The sequence below is a fragment of the Patiria miniata genome, unplaced genomic scaffold (genome assembly GCF_015706575.1).
Source record: "Patiria miniata isolate m_02_andy unplaced genomic scaffold, ASM1570657v1 HiC_scaffold_22, whole genome shotgun sequence".
In the NCBI taxonomy this organism is placed as follows: domain Eukaryota; kingdom Metazoa; phylum Echinodermata; class Asteroidea; order Valvatida; family Asterinidae; genus Patiria; species Patiria miniata.
The window spans coordinates 96803-118044 of NW_024037061.1; the positions used below are offsets into that span (position 1 = coordinate 96803).

The following is a 21242-nucleotide window of genomic DNA, read 5'->3' on the forward strand; positions in this document are numbered from 1 at the left end:
GTCATTGACTCGAGTCATAACAACTTTGGTTTAGACCCATGCATTTATGCAATTGGAACTAGAGCATTGGCTCATCGTAAAATTTATTCTGAACTCCAGATGTCGAAGTTCTAATCTTGAAAATATCTGCTAAGCCGTGAAATATAAGTCAACTAGCTGTGAACCTAAATCTGCTACAAGTAGGATTTTTTGGTTATCTTTCATGGAGCTAGTAAGCACCGACAAGCTAAGCAAAAACCGGTTACAAGCCAATATGTCATGCATTGTTAATCGACAGAAGACTGCTTCACAGCCGATTTTTGCTCAGCACAAATTTGTCTAAGCAATATTCCCTGCTTACCACCTCTTCGGAATTAGTGTAGATGTCTAGGCTGCCATTATCAGCATAGCATCTGCTGAACCATAAATTCACGGCAAATGACGTTGTACCTTAATACACTTCCTAGATCTGTAATTAGGTAAACTGGTGTACATGTACATGTATATGCCCATGTACAGTATAACATGATTTTCTCAGAAAAATAATAACCGGTTTCATATTTTTCCTGAAAGGAGCATCATGTAGATTATAGGCATATTTTTCCATGATAAAAAATATAGATTATTTATTCCACGTGTTTGGATGTATGAACTTATTCATATATACAATAATTCTGATGTACAATGTCTTTGATACGATGGTGCTGAAACCATAAATTTAAAGTGAGCACTGAATGGCTCCACAAGCCTAAAATTAGATTATTTATGCATGGTTGCAAATTGTGGACGGGGTTGTATTTACCCAACCCTTTTAATTTTTTTAGACAGGGTATCTGTTATCCCACAAAATATAATATGTTCAAAACGTGTACCATGTTTGATAGGGGCTATTGCCAACAACTTTGTCTAGCACCCCATCCATCCTTTTTGATGTGCGGGGTTGGGCACAGGGTGTCTACAAAACATGCTTGATGTATTATTAGCAACCTGGCCCTGTTTGTAAGTTCACAACCATTTTGCAAGATAGTACAATTTCTGATATTGAGCATGAAAGTAAATATTTTCTGTGAGAAACCGGCAGCATTTATTTCAGACTTGAAAAAGAATTTGAACTTAAAAGCATCGCCCCTTCCTCACATACACAGTCTCTGTCTGTGTTTGCGTGAACTAAGCTTAATTCATTCCTGTCTGCTTTTCTTTAACAAGATGATAAAATTAATTGTCTTTTTTTTCTTCCTTTTCAAATCTTGCTGCTTCTAATTATTAAAGTACTCAAGAATATGTCGCTGCTTTCTATTTTGAAGGTTTGAATTATAAAAGCACGACTGCTGCGTAAATGTAGTTGTGCTTCAACCTATAGAATTTAAACACAAATCAATTAATCAAAAAAAGTCAGTAATTTTGAACTGAAATTTTGGTCAATAATATAGTTGAGTTTATGAACTTATACAAAAGTGTAAAGCTAATTTAATAAATAACTTTTTGAGAGTAATTAACCATATTCAAAAATAAGGCTTGTAATCGTAAATTTGAAAATGGTAAAAACGAAATTATATTGGGTTGTGAGCTTTAGTTTTTAATTGGCCAGTGCATGAATTAAGCGTTGTTTACTATCCAAATTATGTAAACTTAAAGTCAAACGCATATTAAATTATTTCATTTCTCAGAACTGGATGGTCTGTCAATTTTCAAGAAAGATAGTACAATATCCTTACTGTCTTGAATTGAATATTGGAAATGTGACACGTGATGAATAATCAATCATATCTTCCATGTTTCTTGGCTTTGTCGTGTAGCAAATTTATCTAAGATGAGAAAGTCAATTCACTTTGGATGAAAGGGTTGCTTACAAAACTCTGTAGTCGTCTGCCAACACACATAGATGCATTCATATTTGATTTGGTTCCCGACTTTCATGCCTCTTAAAGAATCATTTAATTAAAGATAAATTATTCCTGCTGTTCAATAAAATTAAAATTGACTGTTTTTTCTCCTTAAGAATTTTCAATTTGTATGTTTTATTTGGGGTCAGCAACCCTCCGAAAAACATTTGTTCTGGGTTGCTTTTGCGCCTGCAACGCACAAAAACACCCACCCTGCCGGAACTTTATTGTCGGGCCTCGAATAATTCATAAAGTGCATGGCAAGTGAATATATTTTCGAGATAAAATTGGAAATAGCACGGACAACATTTCTCAAATATAGGAAAACCCTTTAAGTATTATTGAAGTTTGTATTGAATGTAAAAAAGTCTGGTTTGTTTATTCCTTGGGCAAAAAAGCAGTTGATACAAGGTCATAAATAATTTGTTGGGCTGCCCTAGGACTAAACCATGTCAGAAATATAGTTTCTAGCATTTCCAGTTATCGTTGGCCAAAGATACATGTACTTGTTCACGCATGTTGCCATTGGTATTTTTAAAATTATTACTATCCAATCAAATTTAACACACGAGACACAATTCAATAACTTTTTTTTACGATATCTGCGGGGCAACTTTAAATCAACTGGAGAAAGTTTGTCGAAGTATTATCTATCTTTTGGTAATTTGTATCTACAAAAAAATAGAATTCTTGTGGAGAAGGCTGTTAACACCTTGTGTCTTCAGTTTCTGGGGTCATTGGAGAATAAGAAGGCCATCAGAATGAATTTAGTTATTTCCCGATATACATTTTATAATGTACTCCTAGGTATTCCACAGTGTTCCCCTGGAAGTGCGAGGTGAACATGTAAGATTTTGCGATGGCTAATGTAGGTGCATGTGACAACAGACTTTGGTAACTAATGGTTGGACACCCAATGTTTAAGCAAGCATGCCCGTTGTGTATACTTTGTAAATTTGCAATATTGTATATGTATAATAAATTTCATTATATCCTACAGGACGAAATAAACCTAGTAGTCATAAACCTGAAACAGAGAAAGAAATATTGATATTATTACAATAAAATCAACGTTGTGCTCATCGATAAGGTGTGAATACGGAAGGTTGTGTTATGGAAATGTACGTCTGGCATTGCCATATATGATTATGTTATAAAAAACAGTTGGTAATAAACCTGAATATCAAGTGAACAATGTCAATATGTCGGTGATTTCATGTCTTGTATCCATTCCCTTTCTTGTGGTTTCATTAAGTTACGGGTTATGTTTTTCTTCGACTGCGGATTTAAAACAAAGGATTACCAGAAGCCATGTCTCCAATAGTTTTCGAGTACAAACCTCATGGAATATATTAAGAAAAGTTTAAACAGAAGAAAATGAATATATTTGTTAAAGTTTTCTATTCAAATACCCTTTTAACGCTTATCCCCCAATATTTTGTAAAGAGTGCCCTTTTTTCGGAACAAGTGCCTATTTTTTTTTTTTATGTAAGTGGTGCCTTTTTTTGTTAATTTCGCGCATGTATCGCCGTTAAAAGCACCATATGCATAATCGTCGGTTTTGAACAGCGCCCCCATCGACAGATGGTATCAGCTATTCAACATACTCCCAATTAACGAAATGACATTAAAAAGAAGAGTATTTAAAAAAGAAGAATATGAGCGTCCACACAACCATCCTTTATAAACTGGGCATTTTATGTTGGTGTTATCATAGCGCCACCAGCCACCAACGAGGAGCGACCAGCGTCCAGCGACCAAGTCCAGCGTTCAGCCACCAGCAACCAGTGCGAGCCTGTCAACCATCAGAGATCACCAACATGCCAGCGTCCAGCCACCAGCGAGGAGCGTCAAGCAACCAGCATCCAGCTACCAGCGACCGGTCTAATAAACACCTGTGAAAGTTGTGAGTAATGTTAAAAGAATTTTGGAGTATGCCCCGGCGAATTATCATTGGTGTCTAAGGGAATTTTCATCATGCACCTACAGACTAGACTTTCAAAAAATGGCCGCCGGCGGCGCCACGCATGCGCTATGCCGCAACAGTGTTTTTTTTTTCTTTTTCAGTGGGCGGAACCTATAGGGGATGGAATCAAAAGTAATGCAGAGTGGTCAACAACTAGGGAGGATTTTCAACACACATGCTCACAACTTATCGAAGGTAAAATGTAAGATGGCGGGGTGGTTAATATTGTACGTTGGGAAGAGCTCAATGAACGCCATAATGAGGGCGCTATATGCGTATTAAATCCGCCAATGATCAGGCCTGATATTGACCTCAGATAACTTTGTCTTTCATTTTTTTTTATGAAATAGGAGTTATACATCCCTCCTCTTTGCTTTAAGAAGTAGTTTGGGAAAAAATGAAAAATTTGGGTATATTAAGGGCCCAGTAAATAGGCCACAAATCCGTCCTCTGAGCTCATGAATAGAAGTTCAGAGAATTCTGAGAGCCATGAAATTGGGGTATTCGAGACATAATATGGCACTGCACCTCTGACCTGGACTTGGGGCTTTCAGTTATGAGTATTTGAGATGCAAAAGGATCTGAAGGTGGCGCTAGTTACCAAATTAGGTTTCAAAATGGCTACTTTTCCAGTTTGGGAAACATCATTAATTTTAGGGGTAGTCTAGCTTCTTGGGGTAAACATTTCTCGAAAAATCAATTGTCAACGTAACCCACCAAAACTGAAAATAAAATAAAAGATGACATGTTGATCATCATATTCTGTGAAACAGTGAAAATTGTGAGTTTGGAGTACGGCGATTTGATACTGGTGTCCGTGGCCGGATATTTATTGTATACAGCTTTCCCGCTGTGAGGTAGTAATAGCCAATTTCTTAGTTAAGAATACAGTTTTTTAATTGTCAGAATTAGAAGGCTTTTATCTGCCAAAAAGGTAACTTTACCGGTTTACACAAATACACAAAACCACTCACTAAAACTAACAAAATAACTCACTCGGACAACTCGGCCTTGCACTTTAATCTAAATGTTTTAATTCTACCAAAGGAAAAATAGTAATCTTTTTCAATGGAAAACAAAACAAAACAAAAGAAACAACTTAAGAGGGGGGGGGGGGGGGGGTTGGGTTGGGTTGGGTTGGATGTGGGCTAGCCCCCGGAGTCGGGGAGGAAGGAGGCCTGCAGAGTGGCAACAACAGACTTTTAACAGCAAAATCAGGACGCTGATAGAAGCAAAATCGGGACGGCAAACGTGGATTATAAATGCAAAATCGGGAACGGGACGTAAATTCTGTTGTGCAGCAGGCAAACAATCAACACCCGCCTTCAAATGAAAGATCATTGATTTAAGTTTTGGGTTATGATTATATATGTTTGACTGTTACGAATGTATGAACCAGAGATGTTTTCTATGCATTCCACATTTTATGTATGAGTTTTCTTGCTAAACGTTTCTCTTACAGTTGAAGCTCTTCGCATACTACAGGTCATTGTCTTCAAAATTGTAGTAACTGAAACTAGTGTTTGTCGTAAAAGTAAACTTGCATTATGTTGAACTTTAGTTTAGTCTTCACGATGGATGGAATTCTTTTCATGGTTGCATGTCATTTTCGAAAAGACGGAATTTACATAATGGTTTTCCCAAAATGTTTGTATCATTATTTGCCGATTCAGATTGATCCTACGGCACAGAAGACTAGCACACCACTAGCATGCACTGAGGTGACTGAAAGCAAGTGCTTATAAGGTAAGTTTAATGACGAAAACCTAAGTACATGTACCTTCTTGTTACCATGACATACTGTAATGTAATAACCAATTACTTTGCTGTAGAGAAAGGTATCACAGCGAAGGTCTCCATTCGCTGGAGGAATCATCAAAATTAATACAATTTTCAAACATTTGTATAGATGGGGCATGAAGGCAAGTCGTGCCCTAATCTTCACTGTAAAGGGTGAGTCAGAAAGAAAGTGACCCGAATGAATGAATTTTTTTCTTTAAAAAGTAATCAAATTCGAAACACCAATAATGTGTATATTTTAAAAACATGTTGTGTTTGCAATATGAGAATCAAGTCATTAATTTTCTTTTGAAATATAACGGCGATTTGGTATGTTTTCCTTTGCAAGTTCTCCTCCATTCATCCAGTGGGAAAACGTACATGTTACACACTATATTTACTGGATATTCATCAGTTTGTAGAACGGTAAATGATCAGTGTGGACAGCCGAATGTTGTGATTTTCATATCAAAATAGACTTAAGTTAGGATAGATTGTGCAAATCACCTGAAATGTTCACAGTTATTATTCAATAACATTTACTTTATGCCTGTGTTCTTTTAATGAAATGGAGCGAGCCACATATTTTGATATATATATATATTTAATTTGGTAACTTTCTTTTTGACTCACCCTGTATTTGATTTATGATCTCATTTAGACAGCCCGATGGTTCTATAAAAAGAGTTCCGACCAGCGTAAACTCTTTTCCTTAGAAATGGCTTTGGTAAAGATTGTCCGTTATTGTACGATCTTTCCAATGTTTACGCATAGTAGTGGAAGTCATGTCTTCATAATTCAAATTAGTAAATATTCTTCGTTAACTCAAATCTGGAACAAAAACTTAAAGGAACAAAAACTTAAAGGAACAAAAACGAAAATGAAAAAAGGGAAAAAATGAAAATGAAAATGAAACAATTCGAATTAATAACTGGACAAGTTGCAAGAATTCGCGCAGGCTATGTCCCATACGTAGTGAGAGTTTAACCCTCAACGATATTCATGGATTCAGTGTTTATAATTCTACTGTTTGGCATCTGCAAGGAGAATACCTACAATAATTGTATGTTATTAGTCTTTGCCATGATTATGTAACTAAAGAAAGCATGGTGTTAATGCATGCGAGAAAAGGGGGACCTTTTCTTGGATTTCCCAAATATTTGTTTTGAACTCAAAAGCAAAGGAACAAAAACGAAAATGAAAATAAAAAAAAATTAAATTGAACTCAAAACTAAATCTAAGAAAATTCAAACGGAAATCACAATTTGGTGTTCCATGGTCGATTCCATTTCCAGTTTAAGTCCGAGACGACGGTTGTTTCCTGCAATAAATCAAGAATTTAAGATGAACTTAACGATTTCTACACGTAGAAAGTGCGAAGCATGCATACTTATTTTGGTATGACGAAAACTTAGATTACTTGTCGTAATTTGAACCAGTGGTTTTTGGCACACATATTTATCACAAATGATTGTATTGTATCTCAGAAGAATCCACTACACCAGCTTGCCGGTTTGTTGGCCTGTGTGCCTCTGAATATTTCACAAAGAGGCACGATAACATACCCAGACGTTACTTCACCTTTAATTAATTCTAAAGGGAGTTAGTTATGAGAGGTAAATTTCAGTCATCAAGCCTCGCTGCGGTAAGGACACGTTTTGGAAATGTGATGCCGGCACTAAAACTTTCGGGTGGGTCACTACATTTCACGACACGGCACCCTCAGCTTTGCTGGCAGGAGCAAGGAGTAGCTCACCTTGTCCCCTCTTACTGGTCGTGGTCATCGGTCTTCTGCGCTTTCGACAAAAGCTCTTCCCGTCGCGGATAGGTCTCAATGTTGTCCCTCTTGACTTCATTGTCTATAGGAATTTCAACCAAAATACAACATTTTGACAGTTTTACTTTTTGTCATACGAAATAACTTGAGATATGAAGGTTTGCATGGTGGAAATATAATACTAAGAATGACATTCTCCTGACGACGGGCAGAGCATATTGTTCGAAACATTGAGTCCCTCCGGTTCTTTTCAGCACCACACATACTCACAAAAGAGATTTATTCAAATGGTGCTACCGCAAACTTATCTTGTCTAACAAATAACTCGGCCTGCGTAGCAGAAGTTGATACGGGTGTTTGTATCCAAATGTATGCCCTCTTGCGCTTAAATGTACACGGGCTTTTGTGAACTACCAAGCAATGCATTACATAGGGCAAGTTACAAGAAGTTACACAGCACAAAGATTCAAAAAGACGGTTGTTACTTGATTCGACCTTATCTCGTGATAAAACGATCTACGTGTTCACAGAATCATGAGTTTTACCGTCGCAGTTCTGCCACTCATCTTCACCATAGAGGCAGTCGATGATGCGATCGCAGGTATACCTCATGGGGATTTCATCACCATTAGCACAGGCGAAAGTGTCTGCACAGCAACCAAAATCAAAACATATACATCGTTGATTAACATAAATTGCAAAACGACTAATATCTGCATGAAGGTGATGTATGACTTCTGTTTAGAAAGAATAGTTTTGTGGATGGTTCAGTGATGTAGACTGAAAATGAAAGATGTTTGAGAAAGTGAGATGTACATACCTAGCAACGACATTATTGTTTTCAAGAACTGTTTTGTGATGAATATTTACCATAACAGTCGTATTCATCTTCGCCATAGTAGCAGTCAGAGTATCCGTTGCATCTTTGGTAGTCTTGAATACACTGACCGTTGTAGGAGCATTGCCACTGGTATGAATTGCAGCCGTAGTAGGATGATTGAGTGATGTAGTCTGGAAATGAAAAGTGTTTGAGACAGTGAGATGTACATACTCAGCAACGACGTATTGTTTTCAAGAACTGTTTTGTAATGAATATTTACCATAACAGTCGTATTCATCTTCGCCATAGTAGCAGTCAGAGTATCCGTTGCATCTTTGGTAGTCTTGAATACACTGACCGTTGTAGGAGCATTGCCACTGGTATGAACTGCAGCCGTAGTAGGATGGTTCAGTGATGTAGTCTGGAAATGGAAAGTGTTCGAGACAGTCAGATTTACATACTTAGCAAGGATGTGTTGTTTTCAAAAACTGTTTTGTAATGAATATTTACCATAACAATCGTATTCATCTTCGCCATAGTAGCAGTCAGAGTATCCGTTGCATCTTTGGTAGTCTTGAATACATTGACCGTTGTAGTAGCATGTCCATTGGTATGAACTGCAGCCGTAGTAGGATGGTTCAGTGATGTAGTCTGGAAATGAAAAGTGTCGCTTCGAGACAGTGAGATGTATACTTAGCAACGACGTGTTGTTTTCCGAAACTGTTTTGTAATAAATATTTACCATAACAGTTGTATTCATCCTCGCCGTAGTCACAGTTTGGGATTCCGTCACATCTTTGGTAGTCTGGAATACATTGACCCATGGTGCATGTCCATTGATATGAATTGCAGCCGTAGTAGGATGATTGAGTGATGTAGTCTGGAAATGAAAAGTGTTTGAGACAGTGAGATGTACATACTTATCAACGACGTATTGTTTTCAAGAACTGTTTTGTAATGAATATTTACCGTAACAGTCGTATTCATCTTCGCCATAGTAGCAGTCAGAGTATCCGTTGCATCTTTGGTAGTCTTGAATACATTGACCGTTGTAGTAGCATGTCCATTGGTATGAACTGCAGCCGTAGTAGGATTGTTCAGTGATGTAGTCTGGAAATGAAACGTTTGGCTTCGAGACAGTCAGATGTACATACTTAGCAACGACGTATTGTTTTCAAGAACTGTTTTGTGATGAATATTTACCGTAACAGTCGTATTCATCTTCGCCATAGTAGCAGTCAGAGTATCCGTTGCATCTTTGGTAGTCTTGAATACACTGGCCGTTGTAGGAGCATTGCCACTGATATGAATTGCAGCCGTAGTAGGATGATTGAGTGATGTAGTCTGGAAATGAAAAGTGTTTGAGACAGTGAGATGTACATACTCAGCAACGACGTATTGTTTTCAAGAACTGTTTTGTAATGAATATTTACCATAACAGTCGTATTCATCTTCGCCATAGTAGCAGTCAGAGTATCCGTTGCATCTTTGGTAGTCTTGAATACACTGGCCGTTGAAGGAGCATTGCCACTGATATGAATTGCAGCCGGAGTAGGATGAATGAGTGATGTAGTCTGGAAATGAAAAGTGTTTGAGACAGTGAAATGTACATACTTAGCAACGACGTATTGTTTTCAAGAACTGTTTTGTAATGAATATTTACCGTAACAGTCGTATTCATCTTCGCCATAGTAGCAGTCAGAGTATCCGTTGCATCTTTGGTAGTCTTGAATACACTGGCCGTTGTAGGAGCATTGCCACTGATATGAATTGCAGCCGGAGTAGGATGAATGAGTGATGTAGTCTGGAAATGAAAAGTGTTTGAGACAGTGAAATGTACATACTCAGCAACGACGTATTGTTTTCAAGAACTGTTTTGTAATGAATATTTACCGTAACAGTCGTATTCATCTTCGCCATAGTAGCAGTCAGAGTATCCGTTGCATCTTTGGTAGTCTTGAATACACTGACCGTTGTAGGAGCATTGCCACTGATATGAATTGCAGCCGGAGTAGGATGAATGAGTGATGTAGTCTGGAAATGAAAAGTGTTTGAGACAGTGAAATGTACATACTTAGCAACGACGTATTGTTTTCAAGAACTGTTTTGTAATGAATATTTACCGTAACAGTCGTATTCATCTTCGCCATAGTAGCAGTCAGAGTATCCGTTGCATCTTTGGTAGTCTTGAATACACTGACCGTTGTAGGAGCATTGCCACTGGTATGAACTGCAGCCGTAGTAGGATGGTTCAGTGATGTAGTCTGGAAATGGAAAGTGTTCGAGACAGTCAGATTTACATACTTAGCAAGGATGTGTTGTTTTCAAAAACTGTTTTGTAATGAATATTTACCATAACAATCGTATTCATCTTCGCCATAGTAGCAGTCAGAATATCCGTTGCATCTTTGGTAGTCTTGAATACATTGACCGTTGTAGTAGCATGTCCATTGGTATGAACTGCAGCCGTAGTAGGATGGTTCAGTGATGTAGTCTGGAAATGAAAAGTGTCGCTTCGAGACAGTGAGATGTATACTTAGCAACGACGTGTTGTTTTCCGAAACTGTTTTGTAATAAATATTTACCATAACAGTTGTATTCATCCTCGCCGTAGTCACAGTTTGGGATTCCGTCACATCTTTGGTAGTCTGGAATACATTGACCCATGGTGCATGTCCATTGATATGAATTGCAGCCGTAGTAGGATGATTGAGTGATGTAGTCTGGAAATGAAAAGTGTTTGAGACAGTGAGATGTACATACTTATCAACGACGTATTGTTTTCAAGAACTGTTTTGTAATGAATATTTACCGTAACAGTCGTATTCATCTTCGCCATAGTAGCAGTCAGAGTATCCGTTGCATCTTTGGTAGTCTTGAATACATTGATCGTTGTAGTAGCATGTCCATTGGTATGAACTGCAGCCGTAGTAGGATTGTTCAGTGATGTAGTCTGGAAATGAAACGTTTGGCTTCGAGACAGTCAGATGTACATACTTAGCAATGATCTGTTTTTTTCCAGAACTGTTTTGTAATGAATATTTACCATAACAGTCGTATTCATCTTCGCCATAGTAGCAGTCAGAGTATCCGTTGCATCTTTGGTAGTCTTGAATACACTGGCCGTTGTAGGAGCATTGCCACTGATATGAATTGCAGCCGTAGTAGGATGATTGAGTGATGTAGTCTGGAAATGAAAAGTGTTTGAGACAGTGAGATGTACATACTCAGCAACGACGTATTGTTTTCAAGAACTGTTTTGTAATGAATATTTACCATAACAGTCGTATTCATCTTCGCCATAGTAGCAGTCAGAGTATCCGTTGCATCTTTGGTAGTCTTGAATACACTGGCCGTTGAAGGAGCATTGCCACTGATATGAATTGCAGCCGGAGTAGGATGAATGAGTGATGTAGTCTGGAAATGAAAAGTGTTTGAGACAGTGAAATGTACATACTTAGCAACGACGTATTGTTTTCAAGAACTGTTTTGTAATGAATATTTACCGTAACAGTCGTATTCATCTTCGCCATAGTAGCAGTCAGAGTATCCGTTGCATCTTTGGTAGTCTTGAATACACTGGCCGTTGTAGGAGCATTGCCACTGATATGAATTGCAGCCGGAGTAGGATGAATGAGTGATGTAGTCTGGAAATGAAAAGTGTTTGAGACAGTGAAATGTACATACTCAGCAACGACGTATTGTTTTCAAGAACTGTTTTGTAATGAATATTTACCGTAACAGTCGTATTCATCTTCGCCATAGTAGCAGTCAGAGTATCCGTTGCATCTTTGGTAGTCTTGAATACACTGACCGTTGTAGGAGCATTGCCACTGATATGAATTGCAGCCGGAGTAGGATGAATGAGTGATGTAGTCTGGAAATGAAAAGTGTTTGAGACAGTGAAATGTACATACTTAGCAACGACGTATTGTTTTCAAGAACTGTTTTGTAATGAATATTTACCGTAACAGTCGTATTCATCTTCGCCATAGTAGCAGTCAGAGTATCCGTTGCATCTTTGGTAGTCTTGAATACACTGACCGTTGTAGGAGCATTGCCACTGGTATGAACTGCAGCCGTAGTAGGATGGTTCAGTGATGTAGTCTGGAAATGGAAAGTGTTCGAGACAGTCAGATTTACATACTTAGCAAGGATGTGTTGTTTTCAAAAACTGTTTTGTAATGAATATTTACCATAACAATCGTATTCATCTTCGCCATAGTAGCAGTCAGAATATCCGTTGCATCTTTGGTAGTCTTGAATACATTGACCGTTGTAGTAGCATGTCCATTGGTATGAACTGCAGCCGTAGTAGGATGGTTCAGTGATGTAGTCTGGAAATGAAAAGTGTTTGAGACAGTGAGATGTACATACTTAGCAACGACGTATTGTTTTCAAGAACTGTTTTGTAACGAATATTTACTGTAACAGTTGTATTCATCCTCGCCGTAGTCACAGTTTGGGATTCCGTCACATCTTTGGTAGTCTGGAATACATTGACCCATGGTGCATGTCCATTGATATGAATTGCAGCCGTAGTAGGATGATTGAGTGATGTAGTCTGGAAATGAAAAGTGTTTGAGACAGTGAGATGTACATACTTATCAACGACGTATTGTTTTCAAGAACTGTTTTGTAATGAATATTTACCGTAACAGTCGTATTCATCTTCGCCATAGTAGCAGTCAGAGTATCCGTTGCATCTTTGGTAGTCTTGAATACATTGACCGTTGTAGTAGCATGTCCATTGGTATGAACTGCAGCCGTAGTAGGATTGTTCAGTGATGTAGTCTGGAAATGAAACGTTTGGCTTCGAGACAGTCAGATGTACATACTTAGCAATGATCTGTTTTTTTCCAGAACTGTTTTGTAATGAATATTTACCATAACAGTCGTATTCATCTTCGCCATAGTAGCAGTCAGAGTATCCGTTGCATCTTTGGTAGTCTTGAATACACTGGCCGTTGTAGGAGCATTGCCACTGATATGAATTGCAGCCGTAGTAGGATGATTGAGTGATGTAGTCTGGAAATGAAAAGTGTTTGAGACAGTGAGATGTACATACTCAGCAACGACGTATTGTTTTCAAGAACTGTTTTGTAATGAATATTTACCATAACAGTCGTATTCATCTTCGCCATAGTAGCAGTCAGAGTATCCGTTGCATCTTTGGTAGTCTTGAATACACTGGCCGTTGAAGGAGCATTGCCACTGATATGAATTGCAGCCGGAGTAGGATGAATGAGTGATGTAGTCTGGAAATGAAAAGTGTTTGAGACAGTGAAATGTACATACTTAGCAACGACGTATTGTTTTCAAGAACTGTTTTGTAATGAATATTTACCGTAACAGTCGTATTCATCTTCGCCATAGTAGCAGTCAGAGTATCCGTTGCATCTTTGGTAGTCTTGAATACACTGGCCGTTGTAGGAGCATTGCCACTGATATGAATTGCAGCCGGAGTAGGATGAATGAGTGATGTAGTCTGGAAATGAAAAGTGTTTGAGACAGTGAAATGTACATACTCAGCAACGACGTATTGTTTTCAAGAACTGTTTTGTAATGAATATTTACCGTAACAGTCGTATTCATCTTCGCCATAGTAGCAGTCAGAGTATCCGTTGCATCTTTGGTAGTCTTGAATACACTGACCGTTGTAGGAGCATTGCCACTGATATGAATTGCAGCCGGAGTAGGATGAATGAGTGATGTAGTCTGGAAATGAAAAGTGTTTGAGACAGTGAAATGTACATACTTAGCAACGACGTATTGTTTTCAAGAACTGTTTTGTGATGAATATTTACCGTAACAGTCGTATTCATCTTCGCCATAGTAGCAGTCAGAGTATCCGTTGCATCTTTGGTAGTCTTGAATACACTGGCCGTTGTAGGAGCATTGCCACTGATATGAATTGCAGCCGTAGTAGGATGATTGAGTGATGTAGTCTGGAAATGAAAAGTGTTTGAGACAGTGAGATGTACATACTCAGCAACGACGTATTGTTTTCAAGAACTGTTTTGTAATGAATATTTACCATAACAGTCGTATTCATCTTCGCCATAGTAGCAGTCAGAGTATCCGTTGCATCTTTGGTAGTCTTGAATACACTGGCCGTTGTAGGAGCATTGCCACTGATATGAATTGCAGCCGGAGTAGGATGAATGAGTGATGTAGTCTGGAAATGAAAAGTGTTTGAGACAGTGAGATGTACATACTTAGCAACGACGTATTGTTTTCAAGAACTGTTTTGTAACGAATATTTACTGTAACAGTCGTATTCATCTTCGCCATTGTAGCAGTCAGAGTTTCCGTTGCATCTTTGGTAGTCTTGAATACATTGACCGTTGTAGTAGCATGTCCATTGGTATGAACTGCAGCCGGAGTAGGATGGTTCAGTGATGTAGTCTGCAAATGAAAAATGCGGCTTTCAAGGCAGGGGGATCATTTGACGAAGTGAGCATTGAATTCAAATGGGAAACAAAGTACGCGACAGACGACATTGTTAAGGTCCCATTCATTTTCTCAGACTGTATCCTATTCGCCTTGGTTGAGGACCTCAACTCGACCCTCATTACAAGAGCCTCAATTAACGAGACGAATTAATGCTGATGTAACAGAGGATGCAATGCTTTTCTGACTTAGTATTACAAATATTGTTTATATCAACCCACTATTTCGTGCTCTAATACACAAGTTGAAACACAGACAACCTATACACACTATCGTTTATACTTCCTTCTCCTTTTATGACATTGATTGAAGTATGAGATGCAAGCTTGACAGTAAATCTAGTTTAATACAATGTTTCTAGTTGTAATGACACCCTCAATACAACTAGAAACCGTTTATTAAACTAGACTTTTATTACACTATACAAACTTTGTGCCACGACGACACTTGAAATCAATCAAGGAATGGATCTGCTCTCAAGTAATGATGACGTACCTGTTATTGCGACGCTTCGGGCAACAATATTGAACCCTTGATAGGCGACACTGCCGTCTGAAGTGAACCTCAGCCACATCTTGTTTCCTGATGAAACCTTGTCAGTAGGTATCGCGCTCCCAGATTGGGAAAAGAGCTGCGCTGTGGATGCGTCCTCACCATCGCCCCCACTCAGGATGTCCCACCCAGACTCGAGTTGAAAGGAAACGAATGTGAGCTGGATTCTACGACCTTTGTCAGTCTGAAGATACCAGATGTCATCAGCGTTGTTGGGATAGTTGCTCGGGTAGTTGGTAGAGGTTATGGTGTAATTACTCTCTGCGCTTACATATACAGTTCGAGCTATGGAAAAACCAAACTTACATATATAACTTCAGTCAGTTGAAAATACCACCACAAGGAGAACAACTTGATGAATCGACAGTGTTCGATAAAATGAGAATAAGTTTATAAAAAAACCCGCTTATTACTCGTCAGTTTTGAAGACGCATTACAGTAAGCACGTGTCCTAATAGTCATGGATCATTTTGCCCGTAAAAAAAAGAGAAAGAACTAGTATAGACACAGATCCACAAAATGTCCACACAAGGGCGGTCCTCCTTTATGTCGGGCCCGAGAGGAAATAACTGTACCGGAAACTCTTTGTCATTTTTACGCTTGGGGGAGGGGGACGTTTTTTCGACACATGGTGCGCTTTTTTGGCGTCACCACTGGGCGGCTTCCCCACCCGAAAACCACTTTGCCTTGAAGACTGTAACCAGACCAGTAAAGCGAGAGCGGACAGACCTCTATTTATTTGATACAAATTACGATTTATTGGTACTTTTCCAGATAAAGCGTCTTGTCAATCAGTGGGCCAGATTTAGCCCTTTTCATTGGCGTTACGGAGTATAATCCTATACGATAGTATTTCTTTCCTCTTTTCAACTACCTACGATCATTCTTAAGTCACAAGTGACAGTCAGTGAGACAGACAGACAGTGAGATAGGTACATAGGAGGACACTGGGCTAGCCATCTGGAGAGTGCATCGAAACCACCATAACAAAGCAAAACAAAACAATGTGACTGTAGTCAAGTGCCTCCGTTTTCTAGTTATATTAAATTCTCATGACAATCCGGTACGTTGGCCCGGCAGTAAACGTCAAGCGGATTTGTGCCCAGGAATGGAAAATGTTGCCAAAGGAAACAAAACAAAATTAACACGGGACTCAATTCAGTTCACAAGGTAACGTTCAAACCATTTGGTCAAATTTTGACCTTAAATGTCTTGCAATTCAACACAATGATGTCCTGATGACGTTTCAAACAAAATTCCATATCTTCAGATTAGGTCCATGATCACACCATGTTTCAACCTCTTCCCTTGACTCCTTTCGAAAACAAAAAAAGGGTTTTTGTTTGATTTTCCTTAGGTTTCTGTTTACATTTTGCATTCACCTAACCTTGACCTTCCGGTTACCCCGAAAGGAAATGTCTGGCGACTTGGCCGTCGGTAATTAATACTGGGTCAAGATCAGGGTGGATCTTTGTTCAAAGATTTTACATTGATACCATGGACCTTAAGAAGCCAAGCCGCGGGAGAATTGTAAGGAATAAAAAAGAAAGAAAGGTGCTAAGAAGTTCAAGGAATAGAACCCGATCACCCCCAAAAAACATTGCATTCTCTTACAATTTGCGCGGTTTTCCCTGATCACAGCTTCCACCGGAATGTCGTCTTCTTTCTTTATGTTGAACCCGTCATCATTGGCAAAGGCACAATCATTTCCTGCAGTAAGGTTGATTGATCAAAGAATTGTGTGAAACTCATTGTACCTACAAGATTGTCAGAGCGTATATGAACATAAATTACTGCCACACCCAAACACGAACAATCTATAGAATTTCAAATGTTTACGGCTAATTCAAAGACACGTGATTGAAAGCAAAAACCCGTTGCAATAATGCCTTGAGCACTTCAGGCTTACAGTGTTGCAGTACCACACGCATTGTTGATTATAGAATAAATTCTATATAGAATAAATTCTATAATTTAATGCATGTACAGAGAGGACCCTAGAGTGATGGAAAAGTCAAGTTTATTATAAAATTATGTTTTATCGAAGCGCTGTGATTACTTGCAACCTGCATGAAAAATGGAAACCAAAATGTGTATAACCTTACAGAACAAATTAAGCTTCGTTCAGACATACTTTAAGGATAATTTGCATGATCATTGGCTAATTGTGCTTTTTTGTTCGCTTGAAGCGAAAAGAATGCTCAAAATCTAAAAAGAGTATTTTAAGTCAGTTAGATTCAGCTTATTCTATACGATACATTTTAGAAAACAGATAAAACGTATGGCCACTTTGAGGGTCTTGTAAAGTGGATTCAGGCCCTAACGCGCTTAAGAACCGTTACCCGCGGGTACACCTTCTGGAAATACCTTCAATGATATCATTTTCGGCGGAACAATTTAACAGGGTATCTGCTATATATCTGGTACCAGTCCTATATTCACTTTTAGCAAGGATTTTCTCGTTAAATCGGAATAGGTACAGGCATGCCTCTGGGTAATTGCAGTGATACTACGTGCCTTTTAATTTAGTTACGATGTATAAAGAAGTTCGAGCGTGAATTTGAATTCAGAGGCAACACTAGCAGTTCCACAAAGGTATCAACAAGTAGCTTACTACACTCTGTGATTCAAGGCTTACCAGCCTTATTGCTCAGAACAATACCGACCGACTCAGGGAGCTATCTACTGAAAGATCTCTGACTTACCAGCGATGAACACCGCCAGAAGCAGAAGAAAGATGCCACTGATCTTGCCCATGGTGTCCAATGATGAACGATCTGATTTCCACCAGTTATTCCGCTTGTTTTGTAGCCTTCCATGCCGAGAAACAGATGGCTCTTATCCTGGCTCGCATCGCGTGAGAGGACTTGTCTACAGATTGTTCTAATATTTGCTAGATTCGAAAACTTTCCATTTCGTCTGCTGACGTGGTTTTTCGGTAAGCCATTAACTTCCAAATATCCAGTCTGTTGGTTTTTTAACTACCTAAAAGGACTGTAATTAGCTCAGCCCCTATTTAAAATTTTGAGAGGCAAAAACAAATGAGCATTCTATCGTCAGAACCGCATTGCGTGTCCTCCACTAGAAAAGGTCTCATAAAGCCTTCCGTTTATAATCCCCCTATGCGCCTAATTCTATGACAATGTGGACATGACTGAACATGAGAAATTACAAAATCTTCAAATTACAAAATACCCCCCCCCTAGATCCGCTACTGACAGAGCCCTAAAACGTCGAATGACCCGCACAGTCACTTAACCAAATATCTCCCGTAATACTATGTTTGGTGGTGACATATCGTCTTTTTTTTTGGGGGGGGGGTCTGAAGGGGAGAAGGTCATTGCATGGTAATATCCCTTAATCTATCGCATTGCGTGTACATTTCAATTGAAGTTACCGAATTTCATTTTCGTAAAAATGCATCGATATCCTTTTTTTGGAGAAAAAATACCTTGATAGATGTTTGTAGTAGGTCTTTTACTACCTAAACAGCTTTGTTTGTGTGGATCAGTTGTGGTTTGGCCTGAAAATTGCGAATTTTCTGAAGCCCTTTTTACGGCCACCGTTCGCTATAGCCTCGAGTTGCTGTCAGTTGTGTGGACGAAAAAATAGAGCAACTACGCGTGACACGACAACTGACTGCATGCTGCCATAGTCATAGGTTATACATTGCGTCCATCGAAGGCTTATGAACTTTCTCAAGTGGCTGTCCCGAAATAATGCCCTACTTGACCATAAAAGACGAAAACAAATTCGATTAGCAAGTAATGGAACCAAGTTAACTTTCAACTTTTGTGATTAATTTTGCTTGCTTGTTGCCTTTTCACTGCTGACAAAACAAAGTTGCATCATCAGCAATTCAAATGGAAGGCAACAGCTGTAAGTTTTTCTTGGCCGAGTTGATCAATATTAATTTTTCGTTTCAAATGCAACCACCTATCCATTAAACACACTTTGGCCTCAATGGAAAGTAAATGAAAAGAGAGTTAATAATTCTCTGCGTATCAACAATCATTTATTTGTTTCACTTCAATCTGTTGAATTTAGGTATCGGAGCCGGATTGCAAAATTTTCCTTTTTTATTAGAAACTTTCACTTTTTATTCATTAAAACATAAAATATAGGAGTTTTTTGGGGTAAGTTTAAAACAATATTAATCAGAGTGTCAGCAGAAGAAATACAACTTGAAACAACTCCTCGATGTACTGTTAATGCGCTCAGTCGTACTTGTCTGTGATATGTGAGCAGAGTCGTATACCAACAATATTGTTTCTAAGAAAATGATTAGCCGTCAAGCCAGCAACTTGAATCGTAGGTTCACTAAAAAGTGAAACATATTCCGAGGAACAAGCTAACTATTTTAAGTAGGTCATGGAAACGTTAGGTGCAGCAAGAACTGAAGTAATAAAATGCATGATATGGCTTTTCCGCATCCGATTCTACATTTATTAAACATACAAAGAACTGCGTGGCGCGCTAAACAGCACATCAACTGCAGTCTTAATTTGCATCTCAGAAATAGTTGGATATTTAAATTACAAAATACTAGGGGTGCGTGCCAGTATACACGTAAGATTACTTAAGGGAATGACAGTCGTCGTGAACTTTCCATTTAATTTTATATTGACTCTCACGATACTCTCGCTTGACTTTTCTTTATACTTTTCTGGGCCACATCTGCCGGAAAAGTACCATTTGCATCAACCTGTAAACACCGGAAAAGCTTGTTCTAATATTTACAGCTCGAAACTTGCATTTTTGGAGACCTGTGTTATGGGGACGTGCAAATTCTGCAATTTCGCTCACTTCTGTGCATCGCCACACAATCAACAACTTTTTTCCCACAGAGCTATTAAACAAAGATACCATGTGCGGGTCGATTCAATATTTCACTTGAAAAAAAAATGGTAAACTGACATAAACTCTGGAGTTTGTGACTTTCACTTGGTCGTCAAGCTGTGAACTCACCAGATGCAATATTTTGAACCCAACAACAAACTAGATGCCTTGGTATGATTTTACTCTATTTAAGATGATATCTGAAGTCTGTTGCCGAAGTATATGAGAACTGGTCGAACTACAAGTTGAGTATGGTTCTAATGGCCTTATAAGTTGGGTGATTAAATTGTAAACGTGTTTGTTATTCACGTTTCTGCATTTTGTATCGGGTAACCGTTACGGTGTCTTGGTTTTGTTTCTGGTCATAAACCGGCAATAAATGCTCTATGCAATTCCATCTGGCACTGCTGAATAATAAAGCTGAGTACTTTACATAAAGGAATACGTAACTGGTACAGGGAAACGATGCTTTGTGTGCATCATTACATTTTTATCCGAAAAAATGACCCCGGAATTGGATCAAAATGAAGTGAACGAAAGAAGGCTACATCAGTCGTATGCATACACCGGACTGTATCTGAAGGATCCGATTCCTGCTGTCGGCCGATCCTTCTGACCCTGGTGTCTCCTACCGTCAGGGTGGTTGTCATTAGACGTCTCACGGGTCGCAGGTTGCTTGGGTATTGCTCGTTGGACCTCCCTCTGCAAAGAGGACACAAACAAATTCCCTTTCAGCACAAGTTTACTGTCGCGTTCTGTTCTTTGGCAAGATTTGCCGTTAAGGCCCCCCAAAAAAGTCTCCGGTTTCTGGTATGCGCGCGCGTCGCCGTAGCGCGCGTCGGCAAAATGAAAAAGTTTTTTTTTCAATGAAAGATGATGTCCCAAAACCGCCAAACTCACTGGTTTGACTGGAATCCTGCTGTTGCACAATTTTAACGTGTTTTTAGATTGGGTTATGGTCGAGAATAAGCTTTATGTGGCCTCTTTGGACTCCCATATATTTGCACTAAATTTAGCCGGGCACCATTTGCAGTCATCAGCCGACATTTGAAGCAAAAAAAATCAGGTAAAAAAAAAAAAAGCCGCGTCGCCGCACCACTTTTTGGGCAAGCTCCATACCTGAAACCGGAGACTTTTTTTGGCCTAACGCCAGCGTCTCTGTACTTTTTTTTCTGTAGTCTGATTCGCTCACAA

General features: G+C 38.9%; 1 protein-coding gene across 1 annotated transcript; it reads right to left on the reverse strand.

The window, feature by feature from the left end:
* Positions 1-7374: 7374 nt before the first annotated feature.
* LOC119730585 (low-density lipoprotein receptor-related protein 2-like) lies at positions 7375-17966 on the reverse strand. The gene is made up of 13 exons (XM_038203566.1): positions 17915-17966; positions 16824-16919; positions 15153-15494; positions 14472-14612; positions 12631-12768; positions 12473-12541; positions 12249-12311; positions 10790-10927; positions 10406-10468; positions 8947-9084; positions 8563-8625; positions 7930-8031; positions 7375-7466 (listed from the first exon to the last, which is right to left on the reverse strand). Exons 1-13 carry the CDS (start codon positions 17964-17966, stop codon positions 7375-7377), a joined length of 1497 nt encoding a protein of 498 aa, XP_038059494.1.
* Between the last annotated feature and the right edge of the window lie 3276 nt (positions 17967-21242).

What these genes read in the sequence shown, in the direction of transcription:
- LOC119730585 (XM_038203566.1), bottom strand. Translation starts at nt 17,966, where the DNA reads ATGGGCAAGATCAGTGGCATCTTTCTTCTGCTTCTGGCGGTGTTCATC. An exon ending in GGATGAATACAACTGTTATG is followed by an intron (nt 8,626 to 8,946) that starts GTAAATATTTAT and finishes TTCCATTTCCAG; the next exon opens with ACTACATCACTGAACCATCC. An exon ending in GTGGCAATGCTCCTACAACG is followed by an intron (nt 8,032 to 8,562) that starts GTCAGTGTATTC and finishes GTTGCTGTGCAG; the next exon opens with ACACTTTCGCCTGTGCTAAT.